The sequence below is a fragment of the Gadus chalcogrammus genome, chromosome 19 (genome assembly GCF_026213295.1).
Source record: "Gadus chalcogrammus isolate NIFS_2021 chromosome 19, NIFS_Gcha_1.0, whole genome shotgun sequence".
In the NCBI taxonomy this organism is placed as follows: domain Eukaryota; kingdom Metazoa; phylum Chordata; class Actinopteri; order Gadiformes; family Gadidae; genus Gadus; species Gadus chalcogrammus.
Genome location: NC_079430.1, coordinates 4216634 through 4243412, shown reverse-complemented (window position 1 = coordinate 4243412; position 26779 = coordinate 4216634). Strand labels below are relative to the sequence as shown.

Genomic DNA, 26779 nt, shown 5'->3' with positions numbered 1-26779 from the left:
ACCCAACACCAAACTCGTCCTACACTTTAAAGTGAATAGATCTTGATATTAATGACCGATTATTCATTAACGTGTATGCGAAACCGAAGGAGCGTTTTGATTGGCCAAAACGAGGGGGGAATGAGCGTTCTGATTGGCCAGGGGGAGGGGAGAAGGAGCGAGTGAAAGTTGGGAGTGGGGAGAAAGAAGGAAGGGTGAAAAGAGAGCGAGATAGCGGAACAAAGGCCACGGTAAGACCGATAAAATACCCGAAACGTTTTATTCCGCATGTTATCGCATTGTTGTTTTCCCTCTTTTTCATTTGATCTGTTGTTAGCATTAGCAAGGCCACAGAAACTAGCGTAGCTCGGAGCTACGGCTAATCCTGAACGAGTGTTTGTGTGTGTGCGCGTGCATGTGTGTGTAACGTGTGTGACAATGTGTTCGTGTTGTGTGTGCGTGTTAGCAAAGGATAGCCTGTGCCCTCCTAGCCGAGTTGCACTTGGCCTGTACTAAGTAGCACCACCAGCTAGGCTAACAAGTTAGATCCACCAGCTAGCCATCAGGTTAGCGCCACCAACAAGCTAACCGGTTTGCACCACCAGCTAGGCTAACAGGTTGGCGACACCAGCTAGGCTAACATCTTAGCAACACCAGTTAGTTAACAGGTTTGTTCAACCAGCTAGCCATCAGGTTAGCCCCACCAGCTATGCTAACAGGTTAGCGACACCAGCTAGCCATCAGGTTTGCTCCACTAGCTTTTAAACAGGTCAGCTCTGAGTTTTGCTAAGAATGATCACAGCATTCATGATACAACCTGCCTGTGTTACTCAGAATACACTTGACAGGTATGTTGTTTATAAACTCCAAATATTAATCAACCCTGGAAACATAAAGGCTTTAGTGGTGGCTAGCTTTAGACTCTTTCCATCCAGAGGTAATAGTTGTAATATAAATATATTCATACTAATAAATACCGACAGCCAAGTGTTTCGAAGTGTGTCTTCTGCATTGGATCATGTGTCATTATGGCGTGGTGTGTGTGTGTGTGTGTGTGTGTGTGTGTGTGTGTGTGTGTGTGTGTGTGTGTGTGTGTGTGTGTGTGTGTGTGTGTGTGTGTGTGTGTGTGTGTGTGTGTGTGTGTGGTGTAAGGTAACTCGTGGTGTGTGTACATCCCGTTATACCCAAACATTAACATTCCCATAATAGTAATATAATGATGCTGAGCTAGTGGAAATGCAGTTTACATGTTTTCATGCCTAATAAATATAGCCTATCATCTGAAATGATTGTTATGACAACAAATATTACGTACAGGTTTAAGATTAATGACATTTTCTTAAATGTTCTTTTATGGCCACAGGAATAGGATTGAATGTTATTTAGTAGGTATTGAATTTGTGACGCATAATTTCAAAGAGATGCAACATTGGTCAGAAGACCTGTAATATCCTTATTTAATTGTAATAGCTATATTATTGTATCTTTTACATCATTCATCCATATAGCTATAGCCTACAATAGTTTGGACACTTATTTCAATAGATGACATGGATCAATTGTTTGGCAGAAAGTTAATGAGTTTGTTAATATTGCTTCTGTACTAAATGGTCGTCTTTAATTCCTCATTTCATGAATTCATGTATTTTGGGCTTGGAGTTATAGGAAGGTGTGATGGATATGACCCATGGAAACTTGCTGATGCGTTGCATTTCAGCATAGTGATGTAAATGAACTGCTTCACACACCGGGGCGTTTCACAATTACTACTATCAATACAAAGTGTCTGGGAAGCATAACCCCCTAGGGGTTAGCATGTTTACCAAATATTATACCCCAATATGTTCTGTTGTGTTGACAACATTTGACAATTTTCTTCTTAGGGTTGGGGTTACTTCTGACATACAAAGTATTGGTGCAGACAGAAAATACTCATGTCAACTACATGTCAACTCATGAAGAAGAACCAATTTCTAGTAGCAAAAAGCTGGTATGAGTGAACAGCAATGTTGAGTCATGTCTGGGAAGTGTATCTGCCACTCTTGATTCAGAGGCTCTCTTCTCCACGCCAGTCGAAGGTATCTTTGTGTCAGCAGCATCATCTGGCGCCCATTGACGTTCTTTATCAATCAGTGTTTTTGTGTGTGTACGGATGTGGGAAAGATAAAGAAGGAGGGACTCCCTGTAAAGTTAGCCAAATAAAGCTACAATAAGGCTACCCAGGGACAGAGCCTACCCTTGTGTCTGTTCGATGGTATAGGTTGGTTTATATATCATGGTTTTCTGTTCTGCAACTAGAAGCAGGCTACCACTTTTTTGGAGAAATTTGGATGAAACGTAAATAGGATAATACATCCACCATGTCCTACAACATGTACACAACAACCAGAGTGACTAATGACTATGACAAAGATACACGATTGTCATTGGTTAAACTGAGTTATTCGTAGACTAGAGACGTCGACTGTTGTGCGATTTAATGAATGAAGCTCTCTGCAAAATTGGATATAACATCGTATGTGACCAGTCTCATTCAACTCCAAGGTTTTGTGTTTTATTGACGAGAGAATACATTTCAAAGGCCGATCACATTCAGTGTAAACTGACCTTTTGTGCCTGTGATTTTCAATCGAGTTGTCTCGTACATTAATATCAATATATTATATTGAATATGATGTCATATCCCCAAACCCTTAGCACCCTGCTCTCCGACGGCCGGGGTCACCCACTGGCATCGACCCGCATTCTCTGTAGTCGCTGCTGGTGGGCCTTTAGCATGTTGTCGATGGACGAGCTTAAAACCAAGATATTAGATTCAACACAACTCCGTCGGTTCTGCTGGTACCAAGGGAATTTCAATTGTCCAATCACACAGCTAGATGCACGCCGCACTAGGCGCTCATGTGTATAAAGTGAACTGTCTGGAGTTAAACTTTTGTCCTGACCTTTCAACTTGCCACATCCCTCACCCCCACACGAAGTGACGGGGAGGGGTTGCCAGTCTAGAGGCTACTCTGGGGGTGCTCGTGCTACGCTATGCAAAGCATACTCGAAGAGTTTATTAACATGCACTTCTATGTTACACAAAGAACGCTACATGTGTAACGCTGATACAGTGCCATTAACATTACTATGTTGGATTTACGGCCCCTAAAGGTAAAAGCAGTTTTTCTCACTGAATATTGAGGGACTGTGTTGGTTCGACCCTAAACCCCCCCCCCCAGGAAAAAACTAATTATTTAAGCAACTAGATTTCTCAATTTTTCATCTGATATCTACTTAAAGGAGTTCTAAAAATAAATGTGATAAATATATATTTCAGTACAAGTTGCCCAAATGCCGGGGTTGTCGCAGGTTATTAATAAGAAGGGTTGTCTTTACGGGCTTCCTGTTGGGTTGGTGAATATCGATTGAGCTATTGCGGTCTCGATTACAGTTCGTTCACAAAGTATCGCATCCCAAGCCACCGTGGACTTCAATAACGTGTGTTTCCAAAAGGGTTATTTCATTGTTTTTGCTGCAGTATATAGTTTTTTTTTTTTTATATTTTGTTGAGATAAATAATTAGGATATGTGACAGCCTACCTACTTTTATTTGGTTGCATTTTTATTACTTGTCTTATTACTAATTGGCATTTTTCTGTTAGCATTTGAACCTATTTTTTTATAAAGAAGAATGGATGCGCTTTGTGCGTGAGGCTGTCTTTAATTGAGTTTGGTCCTTAGTCTTTAGTTGGTGTGGTAGAAATTAGACTGCTGGTCCCCCACAGTCGAATACATCAATGGGAAACCAAGATGCCAAGCATGACAGCTGGGGGACGGATGCCCCAGTTCATCTATCAGGTGGACCATGGCGCCAACAACATGTTCATCCACAGCAGCGCATTACTCTGAGTGCTGCTGCTACAGGGGCCTGGAGCCTTGGGCCGGCCAGGGTCATGTGGTCAGCCTGCTGCTCGCTGCTAAAGGAGCTCTTTAGCTAGAAGCTCGACATTCTAGTGGTTATGGGCGTTCCACTCCCAGACGAAAGGTTCTGGGTTAGATTCCCGAGGTCCACAGTCTAACACCAGGCATCCTGCAGCCAGATGACCCATAGCCTCTACCTTCTCCATGCCGAACTGTTTCTGGATTCACCGTTGCTTTGTAGAAAGGCCTCTGATAGAAAATGACCAAATGCCACCATATACTTGTTTATTCTTTCAAACGAATGGGCATTTTTATTTTATTTTAACCTCCAATTTTTTCTTTTCTCTCTCATATAAACTAAAAAGACCAACATGTATGGTCCCTCGTTGGCAGCATCTTAACTATTTCTACTGTTTAAAGAGGGACCATGTGTTCTGTTATGTCAAATGTCACTGCATCTGGCTGTCCCCCTGCGGGGTTTATTCCGCTGTCTGTGTGTGAATCTGAATGAATGGAAGTCGCTTTGGATAAAAGCGTCAGCCAAATCACCTAAATGTAAATGGAAAAAAATTGCCTAATACTTGAGTTCAGATATCTATGGGTAGGCCCTTAATAACCTATGCTAAAAGCTATACTTACTCTACCAGAGAGAGAGAATCAGCCCCGTGTTGCATTGTGGGGTTGAGAGATGGGAGGGTTAGCACAGAGACGAGGCTCAGTGATCTGATGGGTTGATGGTACCCTTCTGACTGTGAGAGACGGGGGGAGAGAGAGAGAGAGAACGAGAGAGCTACATAGAGGACGGCAGCATTAAGAAGCAATGTTTATTTACACTTGATTTGAAGTAAAATGATTAATCAATTATCAAACTTTGATTCAAATCATTTGAAATAATAATATTTTCGACTAATTCTTCTCATCATATGACCCAGCAGTCAATAATATGCTACGATAATAGCTCATCTTGTGACCCAACAACACACAGTAATATACTACGGTAGAGAATGAGGCTGTTATGCAAAGAAACCTATACTGACTCTGCCAGAGAGAGGCTGTTATTCAAACCTATACTGACTCTACCAGAGAGAGGCTGTTAGTCAAACCCATTCTGACTCCACCAGAGAGAGGCTGTTATTCAAACCTATACTGACTCTACCAGAGAGAGGCTGTTAGTCAAACCCATTCTGACTCCACCAGAGAGAGGCTGTTATTCAAACCTATACTGACTCTACCAGAGAGAGGCTGTTATTCAAACCTATACTGACTCTACCAGAGAGAGGCTGTTAGTCAAAACTATACTGACTCTACCAGAGAGAGGCTGTTAGTCAAACCCATACTGACTACCAGAGAAAGGCTGTTAGTCAAACCTATACTGACAACCAGAGGAAGAGAGAGGCAGTTTTTTTTAAAACCAATACTGACTCTACCAGAGAGAGAGAGAGAGCATCAGTCCCCTGTGATGCATTGTGGGGGATGGGAGAGGATCAGCGAGGGAGGGGTGAGCATCAGAGATGAGGAGCAGTAATCTGATTGGTTGTGGCTCAACCACCTGACTGTGGCCTACGGAGAGACAGGGAGAGAAAGAGACGGAGAGATGGAGAACAAGAGAGATGCATAGAGAGAGAGCTACTTGGTGAGACGGTGGGAGAGAGAGAGAGAGCTAGATAGAGAGACAGACAGAGGGAGAGAGGTGATAATGGCGGCCACTTCAACGATGGGGTGAGTCTGACGGTTTTCTGTCTTATCTTTTTTTACATCTATATTTCTATATATTCCTTTTCGTTCCATCCATCTCGTCGTTGACTTCCTACCTCCATCAGATGATGAGAGAAAGAGGGAGAGACGATAACAGGATGGCTGATGTGCAGACAAAAGGGCTGTGTGTGTGTGTGTGTGTGTGTGTGTGTGTGTGTGTGAGAGAGATAGGGCCGGGGGAGGAGGGGGGATGGGGACGGAGGAGAGGGGAGGAGGAGGAGGTGGATAAGGGCGTAGGCTTTGGTCTGTTATTATGTCTCCATTTTGTTACAATTTTTTGAAATGGTGGCTTGAATTTAGAAAAATAAATCCTAAGGGCAAATGGATGGAGAAAGGGCTATGGGGAGGGAGGGAGTGTCCCTGGAATTATGTCCTTCAGAAATGGAGGGAGGGAAGAGGGATTATCAGTATTGTATCAGAGGTTGGGTTGTTGGGCTAGAGATGGAAGATGTTGGATGGATGAATAGATAGGTCGATGGATGGGTGGTTGCTAAGATGGATGCATGCTGATAGATGGTGGTTGTCTGCCTTACAGCTGTCATCCAATTGCATTCAACTACAGCCTGTTTAACAAAAACAGTCATTTAGCCTTTAAACCTGCTTAACTAGCTAACGGATAAACATTCTAGTCAGTTAGCCTGATGAACCAGCTGAACTACTAGTGTACGGATTAACTAGGCAGTCAGTCAGCCTGTTAAATAGCTAACTGATGAACCAGTTAATCAGTTAGGCTGTCTAAACCAGCTAAACTAGCTAATTGATAAACCAAGCAGTTAGTTATCCTGCTCAACTAGCTAACAGTAAACTAGTCAGTCAGTTAGCCTGATAAACCAGCTGAACTAGCTCATAGATCAACAGTCAGTTAGTCAGCCTGTTAAACAGCTAACTGATAAACCAGTTAATCAGTTAGCCTGTTAAAACCGTTAACCAGTCAGTCAGGCAGTTAGCCTATCAAACAGAGGTAGGTAACTAGCTAATTGAACAACCAATCAGTTATCCTGCTAAACTAGCTAACGGATAAACCAGCAAACTAACCTGCAGTTAGTTGGATACGTAACGTAACGCTGAATATTCAGTATTGCATAATGAAATGACCTCGACCTCTCTCTGTCTCTCTCTTTCCATATCTCTCTCTCTACCTCACTCTCCATGCCTCTTCTCTCTATAACCCTAAGTCTGTCACTACCTCTCATTCTCGTCTCTTCCTGTCTCTCTACCTCACTCTCTCTATTTCCCCTTTCACAAATGCCGTCTTTCCCTGTAATGTTCTGAGATTTGCTGCATGGGGTAATTTGCCTGCTCCAGACATGGCAACATTTCTGGATTGTGGCCTGCATGGCTGTTTTTTGAATGAGCAACATCTCCCAAGGTCTGACGTAGGACAAGCTTTTGTCTCTAGTGATTATACCCATCACAAGACTCCGCTGGGATGTATTTGAATCCGCAACGGATCATCTTAATGAATCTGTGCTTTGGGCTGATCTGATAACATTATCAATGCGGCTACTTTTGTCTGCAAAGAAGCTCCTTTTTTCACTCATTTCTGGAAAGGTTCCAAAATGAGCATGTACTTAATATTGTAAGTCGCTTTGGATAAAAGTGTCTGAAAATGGCCATAAATGTAGATGTAATGAGCAGGCTCCTCTCAGTACACAACTTGTGTTGCATTAGCGCATTCTGCTGGACTGTGCCGTGGCCCTCTATTCCAGGATGGCTATTCCGTGTTGGAATAGAACGGAATAAGAAGGAAATCGTAAAAACTGGGCATGTTTGAATAGGTCAAACCAACAGCGCCGCCTGAACGGTTAAGCTTGTTATTCGGGGCGGCGTGTGGCTCAGGAGGTAGAGCGGGTCGGCTGGTAACCGGAAGGTTGCTAGTACGACCGGAGGGTTGAGTGTCGAGGTGTCCTTGAGCAAGACGCCTCACCCTAACTGCTCCCGCAGAGCTGCCCCTTGCCTTGCTTGGTTGTCTCCGCCTTCGGCGTTTGAATGTTTGCATGAATGGGTGAATGTTAGGCAATATTGTAAAGCTTTGAGTGGCCACTGGTTAGAAAAGCGAAATGCAGTCCATTTACCATAATGTACCGGGAACTATGAAAGGGGCTTATGTCTCTCTCTCTCTCTCCCTCTCACTCTCCAGGTGTGCCCTGCCAGCCCGCCGCTGCCGCCAGACGTCTCCATGTCTTCATCCTCTTCCTCCTCTTCGTCGTCCCGGGCAACCGGCAGCAGCCATAGTGCCGGCGGTAGCGGTGTTCCCACGGCAACAGTCCCAGGCGCCTCCTACGATCAGCTGCTGTGGCAGGTGGAGCTGCTGAAGATGGAGAACTCCACCCTAAGGCAGGAGCTACAGCACAACTCCTCCCACCTCTGCAAGCTGGAGAGCGAAGCCTCCAACATGAAGGTGAGACAGACACAAAGGTTGACGCACGAACATGAAGGTGAGACAGACGGATACACAGGTAGACGCAAAATCATGAAGGTGAGACAGACACATACACAGGTAGACGCACACACATGAAGGTTAGGCGGACACAATCACAGCTAGACGCACACACATGAAGGTTAGGCGGACACAATCACAGCTAGACGCACAAACAGACTGGTAGGCACAGGTCGGTATAACTAAGATGATATACTCCAGTTACCGTTTATTCTTCTTATCTGGCCGTTCACTCGCTACAATACTGCATTTCCTCAGATGCTCTTGAATAGCGCTGGTTCTGTGGTGCGATTTAATTGACACTTTGAACAATGTACCAATCATTGTGTCTTCATTGGAGCCTGCGTGGGTCGTGTTTCCAATGCGAGCTCCAACACCGGCACCTCCATTACAGCTGCGCCATAACTTCTCAAAGTCCTGGCGTGCATCGCAGAGCGATTGCCACTCCTTATATTTAACACAGAACAAGACCTAAAGTCATCACAGAGCCATTACTGCTCATTATATTAAACAGAACAAGACCTAAAGTCGTCACATTACTACTCATTATTTTAAACAGAACAAGACCTAAAGTCATCACATAGCCATTTCAGAGCCTATGTGAGCATGTGTCCCCAGCATTATTAAATAAAATATATTATTACGAAGGCTTTTATTACATGTAACGTAATCTGATAGATCCAACCAGTCATCGGTTAGTTTAAATTAACCCCATTGATAACCCATCTTGACAGCTCTGTTGGTTTTTCCTGTTCTCAAAGTGGTTTGAACCAGTTACCAAGCTGTTACTTTCTCAAAGCATGGAAGTAATAACCACGGAACCTGAAGAGGAAGTCATCACTGAGAACCTCGCTGATTAAAGCTAACCCCAATCTAAAAGGCCATGTCGTTGTACTGAACTATAACCCAAATGGTTAGAGTAGTGTTTTTATGATCAAATACAAAACTAATGAATGTTACCTCGATCATTCAAATGTTTGAGGTAAGCCCTTTTTACATGTATGCATAACATGTATACATTTATTCATTAATTTAAATAAAACATAGTAGGGGAAATGGAGTCACAACATTCTTGAAACTCTAGAGTAGAGGAAATGGACCAATGGACAAAAACAGGAAGTGGCCGTCCCTCTCTTCCTGTAGTGACGACAACGGTGTGAGTTGAGCGTTGTTGTGCTAGTTTGAGTTGAGCGTTGGTGTGTGTGGAGAATGGTGTCAGACATGTCGCTGTATCGGCGATGTTTCTTCATCGTGGTGAGTTACCTTGGTTTGTTGGCTTTATGTAGATATAATATAATTCTTCAACTTATATTAATTATTCATAATGTAGTGTGTGTGTGTGTGTGTGTGTGTGTGTGTGTGTGTGTGTGTGTGTGTGTGTGTGTGTGTGTGTGTGTGTGTGTGTGTGTGTGTGTGTGTGTGTGTGTGTGTGTGTGTGTGTGTTGCCCTGCTAAGGATACTTTGAATACATCAAAACAAGTGTACCATTTGTGGTTTTTTTTAATACATAATTATATATAGATTTTAAAAATATATATATTAAGAAATATCATACATATTAGAGCTTGCTCTTATCCATTATCTCTAGCTTCGAATATGAGTTGGTCTACCGAGCAAATATTTTGGGAAAAACTAAAAAGGTTCCCTGCGTATATTTCTGTCTTATCAGAGCCGAGACCACTGCTGCAAAATCACAAATCACAAAGGACTGCTGTTTGGCTTTTGGATTGGATCCATTGTCATCAGTCCTTCCAGTGTCCTATCATTTAAAGCTCTGTGGCTCGTACACGCATCTGAAGTAGTTTTCTCAGCCAAATCTTGAATCACACTATCTTCATTAAGGGTTTGTACCTTCAATGAGGTTTAGGCTTACCGGACACATGGTATAACGCCACAGTGTGTGGCCGTTTCATACATATACCATCGCCCATTATAACGCATTATAACACTGGTAATAAAAACATATTGCAACCTTGCAGTGGGTCTTAACACGCCACCTCATTCATTCATATTCACTGGATATGTGGCGGTGCTAATGTGGCTGTGTGGTGGGCTAGTGAGGCTGTATGGTGGGGCTAGTGAGGCTGTATGGTGGGGCTAGTGAGGCTGTATGGTGGGCTAGTGAGGCTGTATGGTGGGGCTATTGAGGCTGTATGGTAGGCTAGTGAGGCTGTATGGTGGGCTAGTGAGGCTGTATGTTGGGCTAGTGAGGCTGTATGGTGGGCTAGTGAGGCTGTGTGGTGGGCTAGTGAGGCTGTATGGTGGGGCTAGTGAGGCTGTGTGGTGAGGCTAGTGAGGCTGTGTGGTGAGGCTAGTGAGGCTGTGTGGTGGGGCTAGTGAGGCTGTGTGGTGGGGCTAGTGAGGCTGTGTGGTGGGGCTAGTGAGGCTGTGTGGTGGGGCTAGTGAGGCTGTGTGGTGAGGCTAGTGAGGCTGTGTGGTGGGCTAGTGAGGCTGTATGGTGAGGCTGTGTCCAGCTCCGAGCACAACCCTTGCACTATTCTGGATGACGTCTCTCCAGAATATGGAAACAGATCAACCATGTTCCTGGAGTCTTATCTATTTGCTTGTTATTATTAGTTGCTTATTGCTATATTTGCCCCTGGCGAGGTGGGTGGGACTGCATTGCACTAGTGGGTGGGATCGCTGGGACACAATGTTAAAAACACAGGGGAGATCCCTCGACCCCATGACTGGGACCACAGCAGGGATCATGTTGTTGTTCCCGATCAGTCAGCTAAATCCGAGGTACAGGATGATAGTCTTGGGGCCCTATTGAACTCTAATGTGTGTGTCTCATAGGAGGTCCTCAAACAGCTCCAGGGCACCATAGAAGAAGAGACCAGTGACATCCCCGCCCAGCTGGACTTTATGGAACGAATGAAAGGTGACCCAAGCTGACACACGCATGCATGACACGCGCATCATAATCATATTGGGGTATTCATGAAAATAACATAATCACACACCTCACCTCTACTCATGTGTTCATATTTTCCCCACCTCGAGTCATGTGTTCATGTCTCCACCACCTCTAGTCATGTGTTCATTAGCGGTGTAACGGTACACAAAAGTCACGGTTCGGTACGTACCTCGGTTTTTAAGTCATGGTACGGTACGGTTCATAGTTAAGGGACATTTTTTTAAAAACTGCTTGTTTGTCAACAACGAAGAATGGCCGTAGATCAGCAGCAATGAAAACACCAATAAACGTGGTTATGGCATTTGCATTTCTGAATTCCCAGACAGGGGTTGTTGAAATAGTGTCATGAGCTGGGATTGCACAGCTCGTTTTTTTTTATGTGATAGTGATAGTAACACCTGCATGGTGCCTTTTCAAATGTGTGTGCTAGGGATGTGCATTCTCTGGCAAAAATACTATTCGATATTCGCTGATAAGTATTCAAAAATCGCCAAATCAAGAACCCCCCACGCACGCACGCACCTCGGATACACGCACACACAATGATACAGGGAGAGGCTTTTATGATTTGTATGAAATCAATCTGTTTATTTCAACAACTACGCCATCAACATTCAACATCAAAATTATTTTGATGTACTTAGGCAGATAGACCTACATGCGTCAAACGGATCGCTCTTCAGTTATTTACTTATTTATTTATTTTACTGAACACAGCCTGCAAGACGGTGAACTAGACACGTCAAAAATATGTCTTCACACGGTGTGTCTTTTTTACAATTTATTTGTTACCAGCATTCGTAGTGTTGATCAGCAGAGAAATAGTCTGCCAAAGTCGTTGACGTCGCTTAGCAACTGAGGACGCTATTCACCTCCGGAAGTTGTGAAGGCCAATGTGTAATAAATAACGATAGTCGCATTCATTATTCGATATTCTACGTGACTCAGACTATTCGACGATCGTTGCCCGCTATGTACGCCACATTTGCGTACCGCGGTATACCTCTGTAACCGCTCCAAAGTGCCTGTACCGTGACGGTTCGGTACAAATACGTGTACCGTTACACCCCTAGTGTTCATGTATCCACCACCTCTAGTCATGTGTTCATAACTCTGTTGTTCTGCCCCTCCCTAGAGATGAGCATCGAGCCCGCTAGCCTAGCGCCTGTGAAGCTACGTGCTAACAAGCCCGCAGCGTCCCCGGCTGCCGCCACCCAGTCCCCACTCAGCCAGGGGCCCCACGGCTCCTCCTACCCCAAGAGAGGGGCCCCTGCGCCCCCGGCCCCCGCCACGCTCTCCCCTCCCGGCGATGCTAACCAGACCCCTGCCGGCTACCTGGAGCAGCTGAAGCATGAGAGGTAAAGACTCAGACAGGGGACATATGGACATGGAACCTTTGACTTTAAAGACCATGAGGTCGGTTTGTTTAGTTGTAACCTTACCATTAACCAAGCATTGCCCACTCTGCATCTCCTGGTCTCCCCCCTAGGTCCCTCCTATTGGCTGAACTAGACAAGGAGGAGAAGGAGAAGGAGTGGTACTATGGCCAGCTCCAGAACCTGACCAAGCGCATCGACAGCCTCCCTCTCTCAGACAACGTAAATATGATTAGCTCATCAACAGTCTGTCTCTCTCTGACAACGTTAATATGATTAACTCATCAACAGTCTGTCCCTCTCTCTGACAACGTAAATATGATTAACTCATCAACAGTCTGTCCCTCTCTCTGACAACGTAAATATGATTAACTCATCAACAGTCTGTCCCTCTCCGACAACATTACTTTTGGAGCGTGAGGTCTCTGAGAGAATACCGTCCGTCACTCTTAACCTGTTCTAGCAGCTGTCCTGTCTGTGTCTTAACTACCTGTTTATTTCTAACCTGCATGTCTGTCAATCTTTACCTGTCTGTCCCTCCCTTTTCGTCTCTAACCATCTGTGTCTCTCACCTTCCTGCCTGTCTCTACCTGTCTGCCTCTCACCTCCCTGCCTGTCTCTCTACCTTTGTGTGTAGTTCTCTCTGCAGACAGACATGACGAGACGTCAGCTGGAGTTTGAGGCCCGACAGCTGAGAGGAGCCATGGAGGAACAGCTAGGCTCCTGCCAGGACATGGAGCGACGAGCACTGGTATACTATATATACACTATTATATGCACCATTATATACATTATTATAGTTATTATGTACACATGGAGCGACGAGCACTGGTATACTATATAAACACACTGTTATTTATATTATATACACTATTATATACACATGGAGCATGGTGTAGCAGCTGGCCTCCTGCCAAGGCACGGGGCGCCGAGCACTGGTAACACGCGCGTGTGTGTGTGTGTGTGCGTGTGTGTAGGCCCGGCTGTCTCGTATCCAGGGCATAGAGAAGGACCTGCTGAGAGGAGGACAGAGGTTGCTGCATACTGAAGACAAGGTACCCGTGACCTCTCTTATATACACTGGTGGCCTGCTGGTTCAAAACGGGCCGTACCGCTGCTGGGTCATCAAAGGGCTTCATACTCCCCGTGGCTCCTCCTTCGGTCCTCAGCAACCCATCAGATGAATCTGAGAAAATCAACACGCATACGTACCTCTGATTTATAGATGCATATATACACTTTATTTTTATTTCTAATCACCATAGAATATTCCCACTCTGAAGGCAAGGTGTGAATTATCCACATGATTTATACACGCTCACGCACGCACACACACACACTGCTTGTGCTTGGCCGTTTCACTCATGCTGTCCTCACCTGCGTTATTCTGGAACAATTCCTGCATGGAGTCATACGGAATGGTAACAGAGATCAATGTTCTGACAATTTACCCGCTCTGGAGCATCCCCGGGTCACAGCCGGTGTTGCCTGTTGTGAATGAGCGCAGCAACATTGCTGGGAGAGGAACGTAAACGGTTAGGTCCTTGTGATGTAAGACGCTAAAGCGTGGAGCGAGAAAACCAATCACAAGTCTGCGGAAGACGTATTTTAATCCATGACACTTTGTGGTAACGCGTCAACACTGTCCGGTTGATTGGATGACACTATCAATACAGCTTATTATGTTGTTTGGAATCAAGCTTCTTTCATGGATGGCTGGAAACTGGACAGATTCCAAAGTAAGCAAGATCTTCCCGGTCTGCGGGTTTCATGGCGACTGGTGACCATAAGTGTTGCATCCACGCCATCATCATTCTGACATTGCTTTGCCATGTGTGAAACAGTGCTTGATGAAAATGTTCTAGAACGGTGCGACGACGTGATATGGCGAAGTTAAAGTGTAGCAGGCACAATCAAGATGGAGATAACGGCATCACCGCAATACCACAGCCATTTAATGCTCGTCACATCAAATTATCGCATACTCATACCCATCCATATCTTAGATCGACCTTCTTGATTTTCTCCGGCCACTCATTCCTGTCTGCCCCGTTGGTGCCTCTGCTTGTGGAGACAGTTCTATATATCTCCTCGCTGGAGGGAGGTATTTTTTCTATTTATAATGACCAGATTCATTAACTCTCTCACTCTGTCCCTTCACCAGGCTGAGGGCGTCCAGGTGTGTGCAGACAGCAGCAACGCTGCCAATAATACACAGGTACAGACACACCCTCACTCGCTTGCTTAGACGTTCACTCACTCACTCACTCACTCACTCACTCACTCACTCACTCACTCACTCACTCACTCACTCTCCTCATCCTATCTGTGTGTGTGCCAGGTGTGTGAGCAGGACTCCACCAGCGAGGCGTCCTCCACTGGGGGGTACTCCATCCCTCGCAGGCTCACCAGCCACCTGGGGACCAAGGTGAGCTCCTCTATAGCTTATCCCCCTAGGGTTAGCTTCTACTACAGCTCAGATAGCATCTGTATATTAGAACTGTAGCTTATTACTTTAGGGTTAGCTCCTGTACTATAGTATCAGTAGGTTCTGTAAACTAAGCTTCTCTAATTGCTCAGATATCACCTCTAGCTTATCCTCTTTAGGGTCAGCCCACCCACTAACCCAGACAGGATCTGTAACTTATCCCTGCGTAGGCTAGCTTCTCTACTAGGTCAGATAACATCTATAGCTTATCCCGTGTTGGGAAGCTTATCGATAGCTCAGATAGCATCTGTAGCTTAACCCTGAAAGGTTAGTACCTTCACTAGCTCAGACAGAATCTGTGGCCTCTCTCTAACTGTTAGCCTGCTAGCCAGCTGTTGTCTGATAGCTTTCCACTGCTTACTTTTAGCGGTTGTCTGATAGCCTCTCAGTTTGAACTGCTAGCTGTTGTCCGACAGCTTTGCCAATGCTAACTTCTAGCTGTTGTCTGGTAGTGCTCAGGGCTAACTGCTAGCTGTCTGACAGGTGGAGATGGTGTACAGCCTGCTGTCCATGCTAGGAACGCATGACAAGGACGACATGTCCCGCACCCTGCTGGCCATGTCCAGCTCGCAGGACTCGTGCATCGCCATGCGCCAGTCGGGCTGCCTGCCCCTACTCATCCAGCTACTGCACGGCAGCGACAAGGACTCTCTGCTGCTAGGTGAGGGCGCTGGGGGTCATGGGCTGTAGCCGCCTCCTTATGTTCATCCAAAGGGGAAGCACCGTTCTGTTTGGGTCTCACCAGGACTCTGGGAAGTTCTGTTGGAGGTCTTAGTTAAGTTCTGTTACGTTCTCATGAGGTCCTGGAGTGGGTTGCCTAAACTGGTCTTTACTAAGCCTAGTCATAACGGCTAAATCGTTTTTTGTTAAGAACAGCCTTTTGAATTAACTTAATAACACCAAGTCTTTGCGATGCACGTTCATGTGAATGCCCGCGCACCATGGCTTTGTCCTAGCTGTGTGTTGCTAATATGCACTGTTAACAATCTCCCGCTCTCTTGATAATTTGTAGCCAAGCGTTATTCATTTGCGGCGACATAATGGAGGATCAGAGGAAGAGATAAGGCAAATGGATCGACATTGTGATCCGAAAATCAATAGAGCTGTACAACCAGCACAAGACCATGCTAACAGTCCAACGTCATTGCAAACAAGAAGAGTTAAGAATGGCCCGACAGGCGGTGGACTGGTGGACTGGAAATGCACTTTTGCATCAAACATGCAATTACCAGGTGCAGCGCGGCAGCGTGGTCGGACACAGACTGTAACTGTACAGCCCTACAACAAGTTAAAATAGGACCCTGCTACTGCATCCAACCCTCTCCATCAGCCCCTGGTCATTGGAGATTTCTAATTAAATTTCTTGCTTCTCTAATAACTCTCTGTCGTCTTAAGTTGCCGCTGGCTGTAAATCCGCTGCATATAGTGGTCCTAACGGTACGACGTGTGTCCTGTGAGCAGGGAACTCCCGGGGCAGTAAGGAGGCCAGGGCCCGGGCCAGCGCCGCGCTCCACAACATCGTCCACAGCCGGCCGGACGACAAGCGGGCCCGCCGAGAGGCCCGCGTGCTGCACCTCCTGGAGCAGGTCAGGGTCTACTGCGAGGCCTGCTGGGCCTGGCAGGAGGAGCACCAGGCCGGGACCCAGCCCGACAAGAACCCCGGTGCGTAGATGGCATGTGTAGCTTACCCCGTGTAGGATAGCTTATCGATAGCTCAGATAGCATCTGTAGTGTATCACGTGTAGGGTAGCTTATCGATAGCTCAGATAGCATCTGTAGCTTACCCCGTGTAGGATAGCTTATCGATAGCTCAGATAGCATCTGTAGTGTATCACGTGTAGGGTAGCTTATCGATAGCTCAGATAGCATCTGTAGTGTATCACGTGTAGGGTAGCTTATCGATAGCTCAGATAGCATCTGTAGCTTACCCCTTGTAGGGTAGCTTATCGATAGCATTTGTAGCTTTTCCCTGAAAGGTTAGCACCTATACTCGCTCAGACAGAATCTGTAGATTCTCCCCAATTGAGTTGCTAGCGAGCGGTTTTATAGCTTTTCAAGGCATACTGCAATCTGATTATTCCTGAGTTTGAACTGCTAGCTGTTCTCCGATAGCTTGGTGCTCTGCTCAACATAATAAGGAATCGTTATAATAACAGAAACAATAATTCTCATCATCATAGTTATGTTAAAATTGTAAAATGAATTTGAATTGTAAAATGTGGATCTAGTTGATGTCACATCTTGTGGTGATAGATAGGATTTGTCTTAATGCATGTATATAAATAGGATGTATCTTCCGGTTTCATGGTAATAAATTGATGATTTCTCTTCCGGTGGTACCAGTCCCGTCGCCAGGGGAACACCAGATCTGCCCGGCAGTGTGCGTTCTCATGAAGCTCTCGTTCGACGAGGAGCACCGACACGCCATGAACGAACTGGGTGAGACAGACTTCCTGTCTGACTTCCTGTCTGAATTTGTCTTATTCTCTTTCTCGCTGACTGTCTGTGTGATTTACTGTCCGTCTAACCTCATGGGTGTGTTTGTTCTTTTGCTGAGGCTTAATAATCACATGAGCGGCGTTGATTGACAGTCAATGCAAAGAAAATTAAATAAACATCCCAATCTAGTTTATCACTGCAGCCGTCACTGCAAAGGTTTCAGTTTCAACCGTATTGCCCCCCCTCACCCCGACTGAGACTGAAGACTAGTTATCGCAGTGTTTCCTGCTAGCAGATAGGGGTCTAGTCACTGGGCAGGGCCTTTAGACGACGTAGATGGCTTGAACTCGTTCATTGCTCGTTTGGGCCCATTTTGGACCTCTGCCTGTAAAAGTAAACTATTGTTGTGGGTCCTATAAAAGTTGAACGAAATGTCAGTGTATAAACCCCAGCAGGTTGTCTACAGGCGGTGGTAGAGCCGCAGCGGGTGGACTGTGAGCTCACCGTCCTGTCTGTGTTCCTCCCTGTCTCCCCAGGCGGTCTGCAGGCCATAGCGGAGCTGCTGCAGGCTGACTGTGAGCTGTACGGGCTGACCGCCGACCACCAGAGCATCACGCTGCGGCGCTACGCCGGCATGGCGCTCACCAACCTCACCTTCGGGGACGTCGGCAACAAGGTGGAGCCGTTTGTGGCAGTTTTTTTTTGTATGCTGTTGTTGTGTTTGTGTATGACGTTTGTCAAATAATTCTGATGTGTTTTTTACCCGTAAGGCCACGCTGTGCTCCATGAAAGGCTGCATGAGAGCGATGGTGGCCCAGCTCAAGTCTGACAGCGAAGACCTGCAGCAGGTATGGGCCGAGCTGTTTAACCTAGCTCAATGTGCGGTTCGTCTGAGCATTTTGCCTCGCTTGATGCTGAGCCAAGCTTGAAGGAATAAAACTCTTTGACATTGCTATGAAACGCAAAATGTAACATGGGGTACATTATACGTCCCAAAAATACTTTTTATGATGATATCAAAGTGTTTTAGGCTGTGTTCTTTTTCTAATGCTTAGCATTTCACTGACGTCTAGCTGAACTTAACGCTTGGACTACCTCAATGTAAGCCTCGATTGATGCTTAGCCTAACTTGATGATTAGCCTAGCTAGATGCTTAGCTTAGCTTAATGTGTAGCTTAGCTTGATGTTAAGCGATAAGCCTGGAATTACTTAAATGACGTGGTTGTGTTCCTCTTTGAACCCAATCTTTAGATGAGTTAATGCAACATGTGCAGTATGGCGATTATGTACACATGCTCATAGAAGCGTATTGCCTCCTGGTGCTAGGTGGTGGCTAGCGTACTGCGCAACCTGTCGTGGCGCGCGGACGCTAGCAGCAAGAAGACGCTACGTGAGGTTGGCAGCGTGGCCGCACTCATGTCCTGCGGACTGCATGTACAGAAGGTACTGAATGCTACTGTATACATACTGTAGTCATCTATATACTACTACTGAATACTACTGCATAACACACACTAATCAATGTACAATAGTGAATACTACTATATACAACATACTATAATCTATAGATAACTGCTGTTTGCTACTATATAACACATATTTAATCTATATACAATGCTGATTAATACTATATAACGTGTACTACAATCAATATTCATCTACTGAATACCACATATACCACGTACTATAGTACACTATATACAACTACTGAATGCTCCTATAAACCACACACACACAGACTGATAGACAGGCAGACGAGCCCGCCCTCTTCTCTCTGCACACTCTGCATCAAAACATTTGGCGGGCTTTTCCCACAACAACGTCTCCTGAATAGAATCAATGAGAGTTCACTAAACCAGAACAGCCGAAACACAGTCTTCATCTAGAAGAGTAGGCTTACTCCTTATCTCGTTTTATACAGACAACTTTGTGTGCATAAAGTCAGCGATAGTTGACAGGGGCAACATTATATCAAGTTTGAATTATTGTTCTAGAATAAAGTATATAGGAGTTGATTAGAAATGTTTAGTGCAAGCAATAAGGGATAGATGAAGCAAATAATACCAATGGATGTCATGGCCCCGTGTCCCTCCAGGAGTCCACCCTGAAGTCTGTGCTGAGCGCGCTCTGGAACCTCTCGGCTCACTGCAGCGACAACAAGGCCGAGCTCTGTGCTGTTGGCGGCGCGCTGGGCTTCTTAGCCCGGGCGCTAGCTCAGCGGGGACCGGCGAGCGCCGCGCTAGCCGTGGTGGAGAGCGCCGGCGGCATCCTGCGCAACGTCTCCAGTCTGGTGGCCACCAACCAGGCCTACAGGTTAGCACTGAGAACTGCATCAGAATGAGGGCTGTCGTTTTAATTAAATTAAAATAGGATAGCGTTAACGCATTATCACCGCGCCGATTTGAACAGCCCTACTAATAACACAATCCTGCCCCATCTCCTGTAGACAAGTGCTCCGTGACAACGGTTGCCTGGCGACCCTGCTGCAGCACCTGCGCTCCCCCAGCCTGACGGTGGTGTCCAACGCCTGCGGGACCCTCTGGAACCTGTCGGCCCGCGACCCCCGCGACCAGGAGGCCTTGTGGGAGATGGGCGCCGTGGCCATGCTGCGCAACCTGGTGCACTCCCGCCACAAGATGATCGCCATGGGCAGCGCCGCCGCCCTGCGCAACCTGCTGGCCAACCGGCCCGCCAAGTACGCCTCGGCCGCCGCCGCCGTGGGCGGGACGGGGCCCGGCGGCGACCTCACGGCCACGCCCTCGCTGCACGCCCGCAAGCACAAGGCGCTGATCGAGGAGCTGGACGCGCAGCGGCAGCAGCTCTCGGAGACCTTCGACGGGCTGGAGAACCTGGGCCCCGCCCACCACCACCGCCGCCACCCGCCAGCCCTCGCCGTCGGCCGCGCAGCACCTCCACCTGCAGCCGCAGGCGCCGGGCCGCGGGGGGCCGGGGGGCCGGCGCCACAAGGGCGAGGAGGAGGGCGGCGGCGGGGCGCGCTCGCCCTACGCCAACACGCCCGTCCTGTCGTCGCCCCGCGCTCCGCCCCGCCCCCCCGCCCTGGCGTGGCCGGCGGCCTCCAGCGACAGCCTGCACAGCGTGGGCAGCGCCGACGGCTACGGCGCCACGGAGGAGGAGCGGCTCCTGGAGGAGGAGCGTCTGCTGGCCGGCCGCCAGGAGGAGGTGGAGGAGGAGGAAGAGGAGGAGGAGGAGGAGGAGGAGGAGGAGGAGGGGGCGGCGTACCGGCGTTACCCGGCCGACCTGGCCCACAAGATCCACAGCGCCAACAGCATGGCGGACGCCGCCGACGCCGAGCTGGACACGCCCATCAACTACAGCCTCAAGTACTCCGACGAGCAGCTGCACTCCGGCCGCCAGAGCCCCGCCCCCGCCCCCGGCCAATCGCGCGGCCGGGAGCGGGAGAAGGACGAGGAGGAGGAGGCGGAGGAGGGGGCGGGGCGGCGGGAGGACCGCCGGCGGCCGTACCCGGCGGCCTACCGGGCCGGGAGCCGCGCCGACGGCCAGCACCCCCGCCCACCGCACCGCAGCGACGGGGACGACTTTGGCGAGGGCGACCGCCCCCCCCACCGCCACGAGCAGGAGCCCATCGACTACAGCATCAAGTACGGCGGCCACGCCTCCCCTGGCTGCGCCGCCTCCTCTCCCGCCGCCTCTTCCTGTAAGAGCAACGCCGGCGGCCAGAAGCCCCTCCCCGCCAAGGCCGCTGGGGGCGGAGTCAACCAGGACATGCCCCTGACCTACTGCGTGGAGGACACGCCCATCTGCTTCTCGCGGGGCAGCTCTCTGTCCTCGCTGTCGTCGGGCGACGAGGACGACGGGCGCAGTGGGCGGCGCCGGGCGGGGGGGCGGGGCCAGGGCCACTACCCCACGCTCCCCGCGGGACAGAAGGAGGAGCGGGACGACCCCCAGGCCATGAGCATGGCCGCCGGCCCCTCGGACGGCCTGTCCCCCGACGCCCCGGGGCAACGCCAGCTGTCCCGCCGCGCGCCCACCGCGTACCAACAGCATCACCACGGCAACCAGCAGATGCACCATCACCACGGCAACCACCATCACCACCAGCAGCCGCAGGCCCCGGCGGCGCCCAAGACCCCTCCCCCGGTGGCGCCGTCGTCGGCCCCGTCGTCGGCGCTGGCGTCGGCGCTGGAGACGCCCCTGATGTTCTCCCGCTGCACCTCCCTCAGCTCCCTGGACAGCTTCGGCTCGCCCTCCATCAACTCCTCGCACCCCAGCGAGCCCGGCAGCGGCGGGGCCAGCGGCGTGGTGAGCCCCAGCGACCTGCCCGACAGCCCCGGCCAGACCATGCCCCCCTCCCGCAACAAGACCCCCCCGCCGCAGCCCGCCTCCCTGAAGCCCCCCGCCTCCGACCTGCAGGCCTCCGCCGCCTGCCTGGCGCGGGCCCAGCGAGGCCACGGCAGCGCCCGCGGCCCGGCCAGCGGCGGCAACCGGGAGGAGGAGGAGGAGGACTTCCTGCTGCACTTCGCCACCGAGAGCACGCCGCACGGCTTCTCGCGCGCCTCCAGCCTGAGCGCGCTCAGCGTGGACGAGCCCTTTATCCCCCGCCAGCCGGAGGTCCCGGGCCTCGGGCAGGGCCACTCGGCCCCCGTCGCCATGGCGACCTCGGCCCCGGACCGGGGCCCGCAGAGCGCGTCCGGCGGCGGCGACGACATGGACACGGTCGTCGGGGACGACGACGACGACGACATCTCCATCCTGGAGGCGTGCATCCACTTGGCCATGCCCACGCGGTCGTCACGCCGACCGAAGAAGGCCGCGGCTTCAGACGGCGCACCGGCCCCTCCCCCGGCCCCCCGCAACACCGAGGGGCAGACGGCCGGCGGCCCCGTGTCTGCCATGGCCGCGGCGGGCCGTAAGCCCAGCCTCCTGCCTGTGTACAAGCTCCACCCCCAGCAGCACAGGCCCCGCCCCCTTGAGGAGGAGACCCCCCTTGTGTACTGCGTGGAAGACACGCCCCTGAACTTCTCCACCGCCACCTCGCTGAGCGACCTCACCATAGACTCTCCGCCCACCGAGGTCGCCACCGGAAACCACAAGGGGCGGCGCCACGCCCCGGTCGCCGCCATGACCAGGGAGGAGGAGCAGGAAGTGAAAAGGCAGGGGAGGGAGGTGGCGGACGACGAGGAGAACGAGGACATCCTGGCCGAGTGCATCAGTGCCGCCATGCCCAAGCCCCGCCCCCAACGCAACCTCCCTCAGCTTCAACGCCACGCCCCGCCCACCGACGGCAACGCTCCCAGCGCCGCCAACACGGCCATCTGCAGCCTGGCGCAGCGCGAGTCGGAGCTCCGCCCCAAGCCCACCTCCCCCGTCAAGCCCATGGTGGCGCAGCGGGCGGCCCCGCCCCCTCCCCTGCAAGGGGGCGGCGGCCAGCGGCGGCGCTTCGCCTACGACTCGCCGCACCACTACACGCCCATCGAGGGCACACCCTGCTGCTTCTCCCGCAACGACTCCCTTAGCTCGCTGGACTTTGACGAGGAGGAGGAGGGGCCTGAGGGGGACCGGAGGCGGCCCGCCGAGCGTCCGTCCGTCCCGGAGGCGCCGCAGCACAAGCCCCCGCAGCAGAAGCCGGTGCCGCCCGCGGCCGCCGTGCTCCCCCGCAGCAAGGAAGGGGCGGAGCCCCCGCCGCCGCCGTCGGGGGCGGTGCCGGACGACGGCCGCCAGCTGCGGTTCGCCGTGGAGGACACGCCCGTCTGCTTCTCGCGGAACTCCTCCCTCAGCTCCCTGAGTGACATCATGGACCAGGAGAACAACAACGTCGCCAGCCCCCCCTCGCCACCACCGCCGCAAGAGCCCCCGGCGAAGCCTGCCCCCCCGCAGGCCCCCCCCGTCGCCGCTACCACTCAGGGGCACGCACAAGCCCCGCCCCCTAGCGGCCAGCCGGTGCCGCCGGGCCGGGCGGGCTACGCCCCCCGGGCCTTCAACGTGGAGGACACGCCCGTGTGCTTCTCCCGCAACTCGTCCCTCAGCTCCCTCAGCATCGACTCAGAGGACGACCTGCTGCTGGAGTGCATCAGCTCCGCCATGCCCAAGAGGAAGCACCCGGCAGCCCCCCCGCAGCCCGCCGTGCCGCTCGCCTCCACGCCGCCCCCCCGCCAGGAGCAGGAGGAGGCGGAGGGCGGCGTGAAGGAGGAGGAGGAGGCGTTCGACTGGAAGGCGATCCAGGAGGGGGCCAACTCGGTGGTCAGCAGCCTGAACCAGGCGGCGGTGGCGGAGCCGCCCCCGGACTCGTCAGACGAGGACTCTGACTCGGTCCTGTCGCTGCGCTCCGGCCTCTCCCTCTCCCTGGGATCGCCCTTCCACCGTGCGCCCCGCCCCGCCGCCAAGGCACCGCTGCCGGAGGAGGGGCCGCTGGGGGAAGACCGAGGAGGCGGGGCCGGCGAGGAGGAGCTGGAGGAGGAGGAGGAAGAGGAGGAGCAGGAGGAGCAGCAGCAGCAGGAGGAGGGGGGGGAGGAAGAGGCGGAGGATGAGGAGGGTCCGGAGGAGCCCCCCGCCCCCCGGGAGCCGACAGGAACGGCGGGCGCGTGCCCGAGGGGCGGGGCCCGCGTGCTGCGGCCGGGGGAGCGCAGTACCCTGGAGGAGAAGAGGAGGCGGGAGGAGGAGGAGCGCAGCACGGCTCTGAAGGGCGGGAAGAAGGTGTACAGGAGTCTGCTGACGGGCCGGCCGCGCCCCCAGACGGACGCCACCCCGCCGGCCCCCCGCCCTCGCCCCCAGTCAGACACGCCTCCCCCTGCCCCTCGACCCCGCCCCCAGACAGACGCGGCCGCTCGGCCACGCCCCACGTCAGACACGCCACCCTCGGCGATGGCCACGCCCTCCCCGAGGGGGCGCGCCCTCAAAGCCCCCGGCGCCGGCCTCCCCCCGCCGCGCCTCAGCACTAAGACCCCTCCCGGCAGGAGGGCGGAGCCCGGGGAGGGGGGGCGGGGCCGGGGGGCGTCGTCCTCCCGCTCCGGCTCTCGAGACTCCACCCCCTCCAGACGTCCCGTCCCCCTCACGTCCTCTTCGTCGTCCTCCACCTCGTCCACAAAGTCCCCCGGAGCCGCGCCCCCCACGTCCCGCCTCTCCTGTCCGTCACCAGGGCGACCGGCCAAGCAGGCCCCTCCCCCCGGCCCGCCCATCAGGAAGTCCAACAGCGGCGGGCGGGCCGCTGTGGGCGGGGGCGCGGCGCCAGGCGGCGAGGCCGTGGAGCGCCCCGCCCTCGTCCGCCAGTCCACCTTCATCAAGGAGGCTCCGAGCTCCGCCCCCGGGAGGAAGAGGTCAGAGGAAGCCCCGCCCCCGGCGGCAGACCCCGTGAGCTCCTCCAGTTCCTCCACACGCCCCGCCCCCTCGAGCCGCTCCACTGTCTCCTCCTCCTCCTCCTCTTCCTCCCTGAACAACAACCAGAACCCCAACCGCTCCCACTCGGAGAGCCCCTCCCCCTCCCCCCGCCTCAGCCGCACGGGCACCTGGAAGAGGGAGGGGGGGGGGAGGAGGGGCGAGGGGGAGGGGGGCCAGCACGGCTCCTCCCTCCCCCGCGTCGGCACCTGGAAGCGTGCGGGCAGCTCTTCCTCCCTGCTCTCGGCCTCCTCCTCCTCCTCCCGGGGCGACCAGGAGGAGCCGCGGGGGGGGGGCACCTGGCGCAAGGCCAAGGAGCAGCAGGAGGAGGTGTGGGTCCGCATGGAGGACTGTCCCATCAACAGCCCCCGGCCCTCGTCCTCATCCTCGTCCTCCTCCAACGCCCCGCCCGTCATCAGCGCCCCCTCGCCACCCAAGACGGGCGCCACCGTGACGACCCCCGGCCGCCCCTCTCCCAACGCCAACCTCAACCTCCGCAGCCGAAGCCGCGAAAGTCTGGAGACCACGCCCCCTGCGGCCCCCCCCGGGCGCACCGGGCCCTTTGAGAGGGCGGGGCCGGGGAAGGGGTACTTGAACGGCCCGGCGGGGGGAGGCGGCGGCGGGGGGGGAGGGACGGTGGCCGCCCGGGTCTCGCCCTTCAACTACGTACCCAGCCCCCGCAAGAGCAGCGCTGACACGAGCACCCCCGCCTCCAGCCACACGCCCTCCCCCTCCAGCACCAGACCCTCACTCATCCCTTCCCCCGTGGCGGTCAGCACCGCCGGGGGGGGGAAGAAGAGACCGCAGCAGACCCCTCCCTCCCCCTCCCCCTCCAAGGGAGACGGCTCCGAGAGAGGTTCTTATATAGTCACCTCCGTTTGACCCCTTTACAGCCCCTCCCGTCTAAGTTATGTCCTTTCCCTGTAAGAAACGCCCCTCCCAATAGGACCTCCCCTTTCCCTGTAAGACACGCCCCTTCCTCTAGTACCGTTCAAATTGAGACCTGAATTTACAAAAACAAAACTATTCTACAACAAAACTTTCAAAGTGAAATGTCAACACTAAAGACAACCTGGGGGAAAACACTCAAAGACAGACAGCATGAACCTATTGGCCGAGAGTGTTTTTCTTATGTGCTAATGTGTGTGTGTGTGTGGGGGGGGGGGTGGTATTTAGAGGGGTGACGGAGTCTTGCTGCTGATTGCATTCTTGGTTGAAACCAGGAAGTTCTGGCCAAACACAACACAACACTTTTATGCGCTAAACATGTTCAACTTTTCCAAGAAGAAAATGACTTGAAAGTTGAATAAGGGCATCACTCCCCATCAAGCTTATATTTATACGTTAGATAGACGCGTAGAAATAACTCTTACTGCATCAGCATGCTATAACACACACACACACACACACACACACTACCATTGCCGTGGCAACACTGTTGAATTTGAATATTCTACAATGAAAATAGCAACCGAGAGGTATGTTATTTTTGTTGCACATTCAAGTACGTTTAATAATCCCTCGTCTGCCCTGAAAAACGTCAGTAAAATACTAGTGTAATACTTTAACTTGTATTTACCATCGTGCAAAAACCTACGTTTTATTTCTTTTCCCTCTAAAACTGTCTTTTGGACCCTTTTTTTATATTTTGTTAATTTATTTCTGAGAAATTATATTAAAGATTCAACTAATATCTTTGCGTTCCTTAAAGTGTACATTACTATGTTTTCTGGCCTTGTGCTCTGAATGTTGGCTGTGTGGGCAGGGTGGTCCCTGCACTTGTATTAATATATAAACACGTGGGAATGGACTGCTTCCCCCAACAGGTCAAGAAGTGATTCTAACCGTGAGAGAGCTGTTCATATTTTTATGTTCCTGTTTAAGATGTAAAGCCCACACACGTTATTTGAGATTGTTTCAAGTGTAAGAAGAACCCAGTTAATAACCCCTTGCTTAAAAATAAAGAATACAATTGACTGGCGAAATGATGTCACTAATCACTTAAATTATTAATTCTGTATTTTCCTGTGTTGGAAAATGTGTAAGATATAGAAAATAAAGTCAACTATCAGCTGTTCATCCTCTTCTTCATGATGCCACAGCTCATGGTGGGGAAGGGATGGAGC

The 26779-nt window shown here is 51.6% G+C and overlaps 1 protein-coding gene across 1 annotated transcript; it reads left to right on the top strand.

The window, feature by feature from the left end:
- The first annotated feature begins 132 nt into the window (after positions 1 to 132).
- On the top strand, positions 133 to 26724 carry apc (APC regulator of WNT signaling pathway). The gene is made up of 19 exons (XM_056578956.1): positions 133 to 230; positions 7781 to 8041; positions 10880 to 10964; positions 12136 to 12358; positions 12490 to 12598; positions 13014 to 13127; positions 13354 to 13431; positions 14541 to 14594; positions 14718 to 14804; positions 15348 to 15525; positions 16326 to 16526; positions 17208 to 17303; positions 17840 to 17979; positions 18074 to 18151; positions 18630 to 18746; positions 19399 to 19616; positions 19750 to 20256; positions 20384 to 20483; positions 20535 to 26724. The coding sequence occupies exons 2-19, from the start codon at positions 7820 to 7822 to the stop codon at positions 25533 to 25535; spliced, it is 7608 nt and encodes a 2535-aa protein (XP_056434931.1). The 5' UTR covers positions 133 to 230; positions 7781 to 7819; the 3' UTR covers positions 25536 to 26724.
- Positions 26725 to 26779: the final 55 nt, after the last annotated feature.

Bases quoted from the DNA above. Each gene is read 5' to 3' on its own strand.
- apc (XM_056578956.1), top strand. From the start codon at position 7,820: ATGTCTTCATCCTCTTCCTCCTCTTCGTCGTCCCGGGCAACCGGCAGC. The intron at 14,595-14,717 runs GTACAGACACAC...TGTGTGTGCCAG, and splicing joins ACGCTGCCAATAATACACAG to GTGTGTGAGCAGGACTCCAC. The intron at 14,805-15,347 runs GTGAGCTCCTCT...GCTGTCTGACAG, and splicing joins CCAGCCACCTGGGGACCAAG to GTGGAGATGGTGTACAGCCT.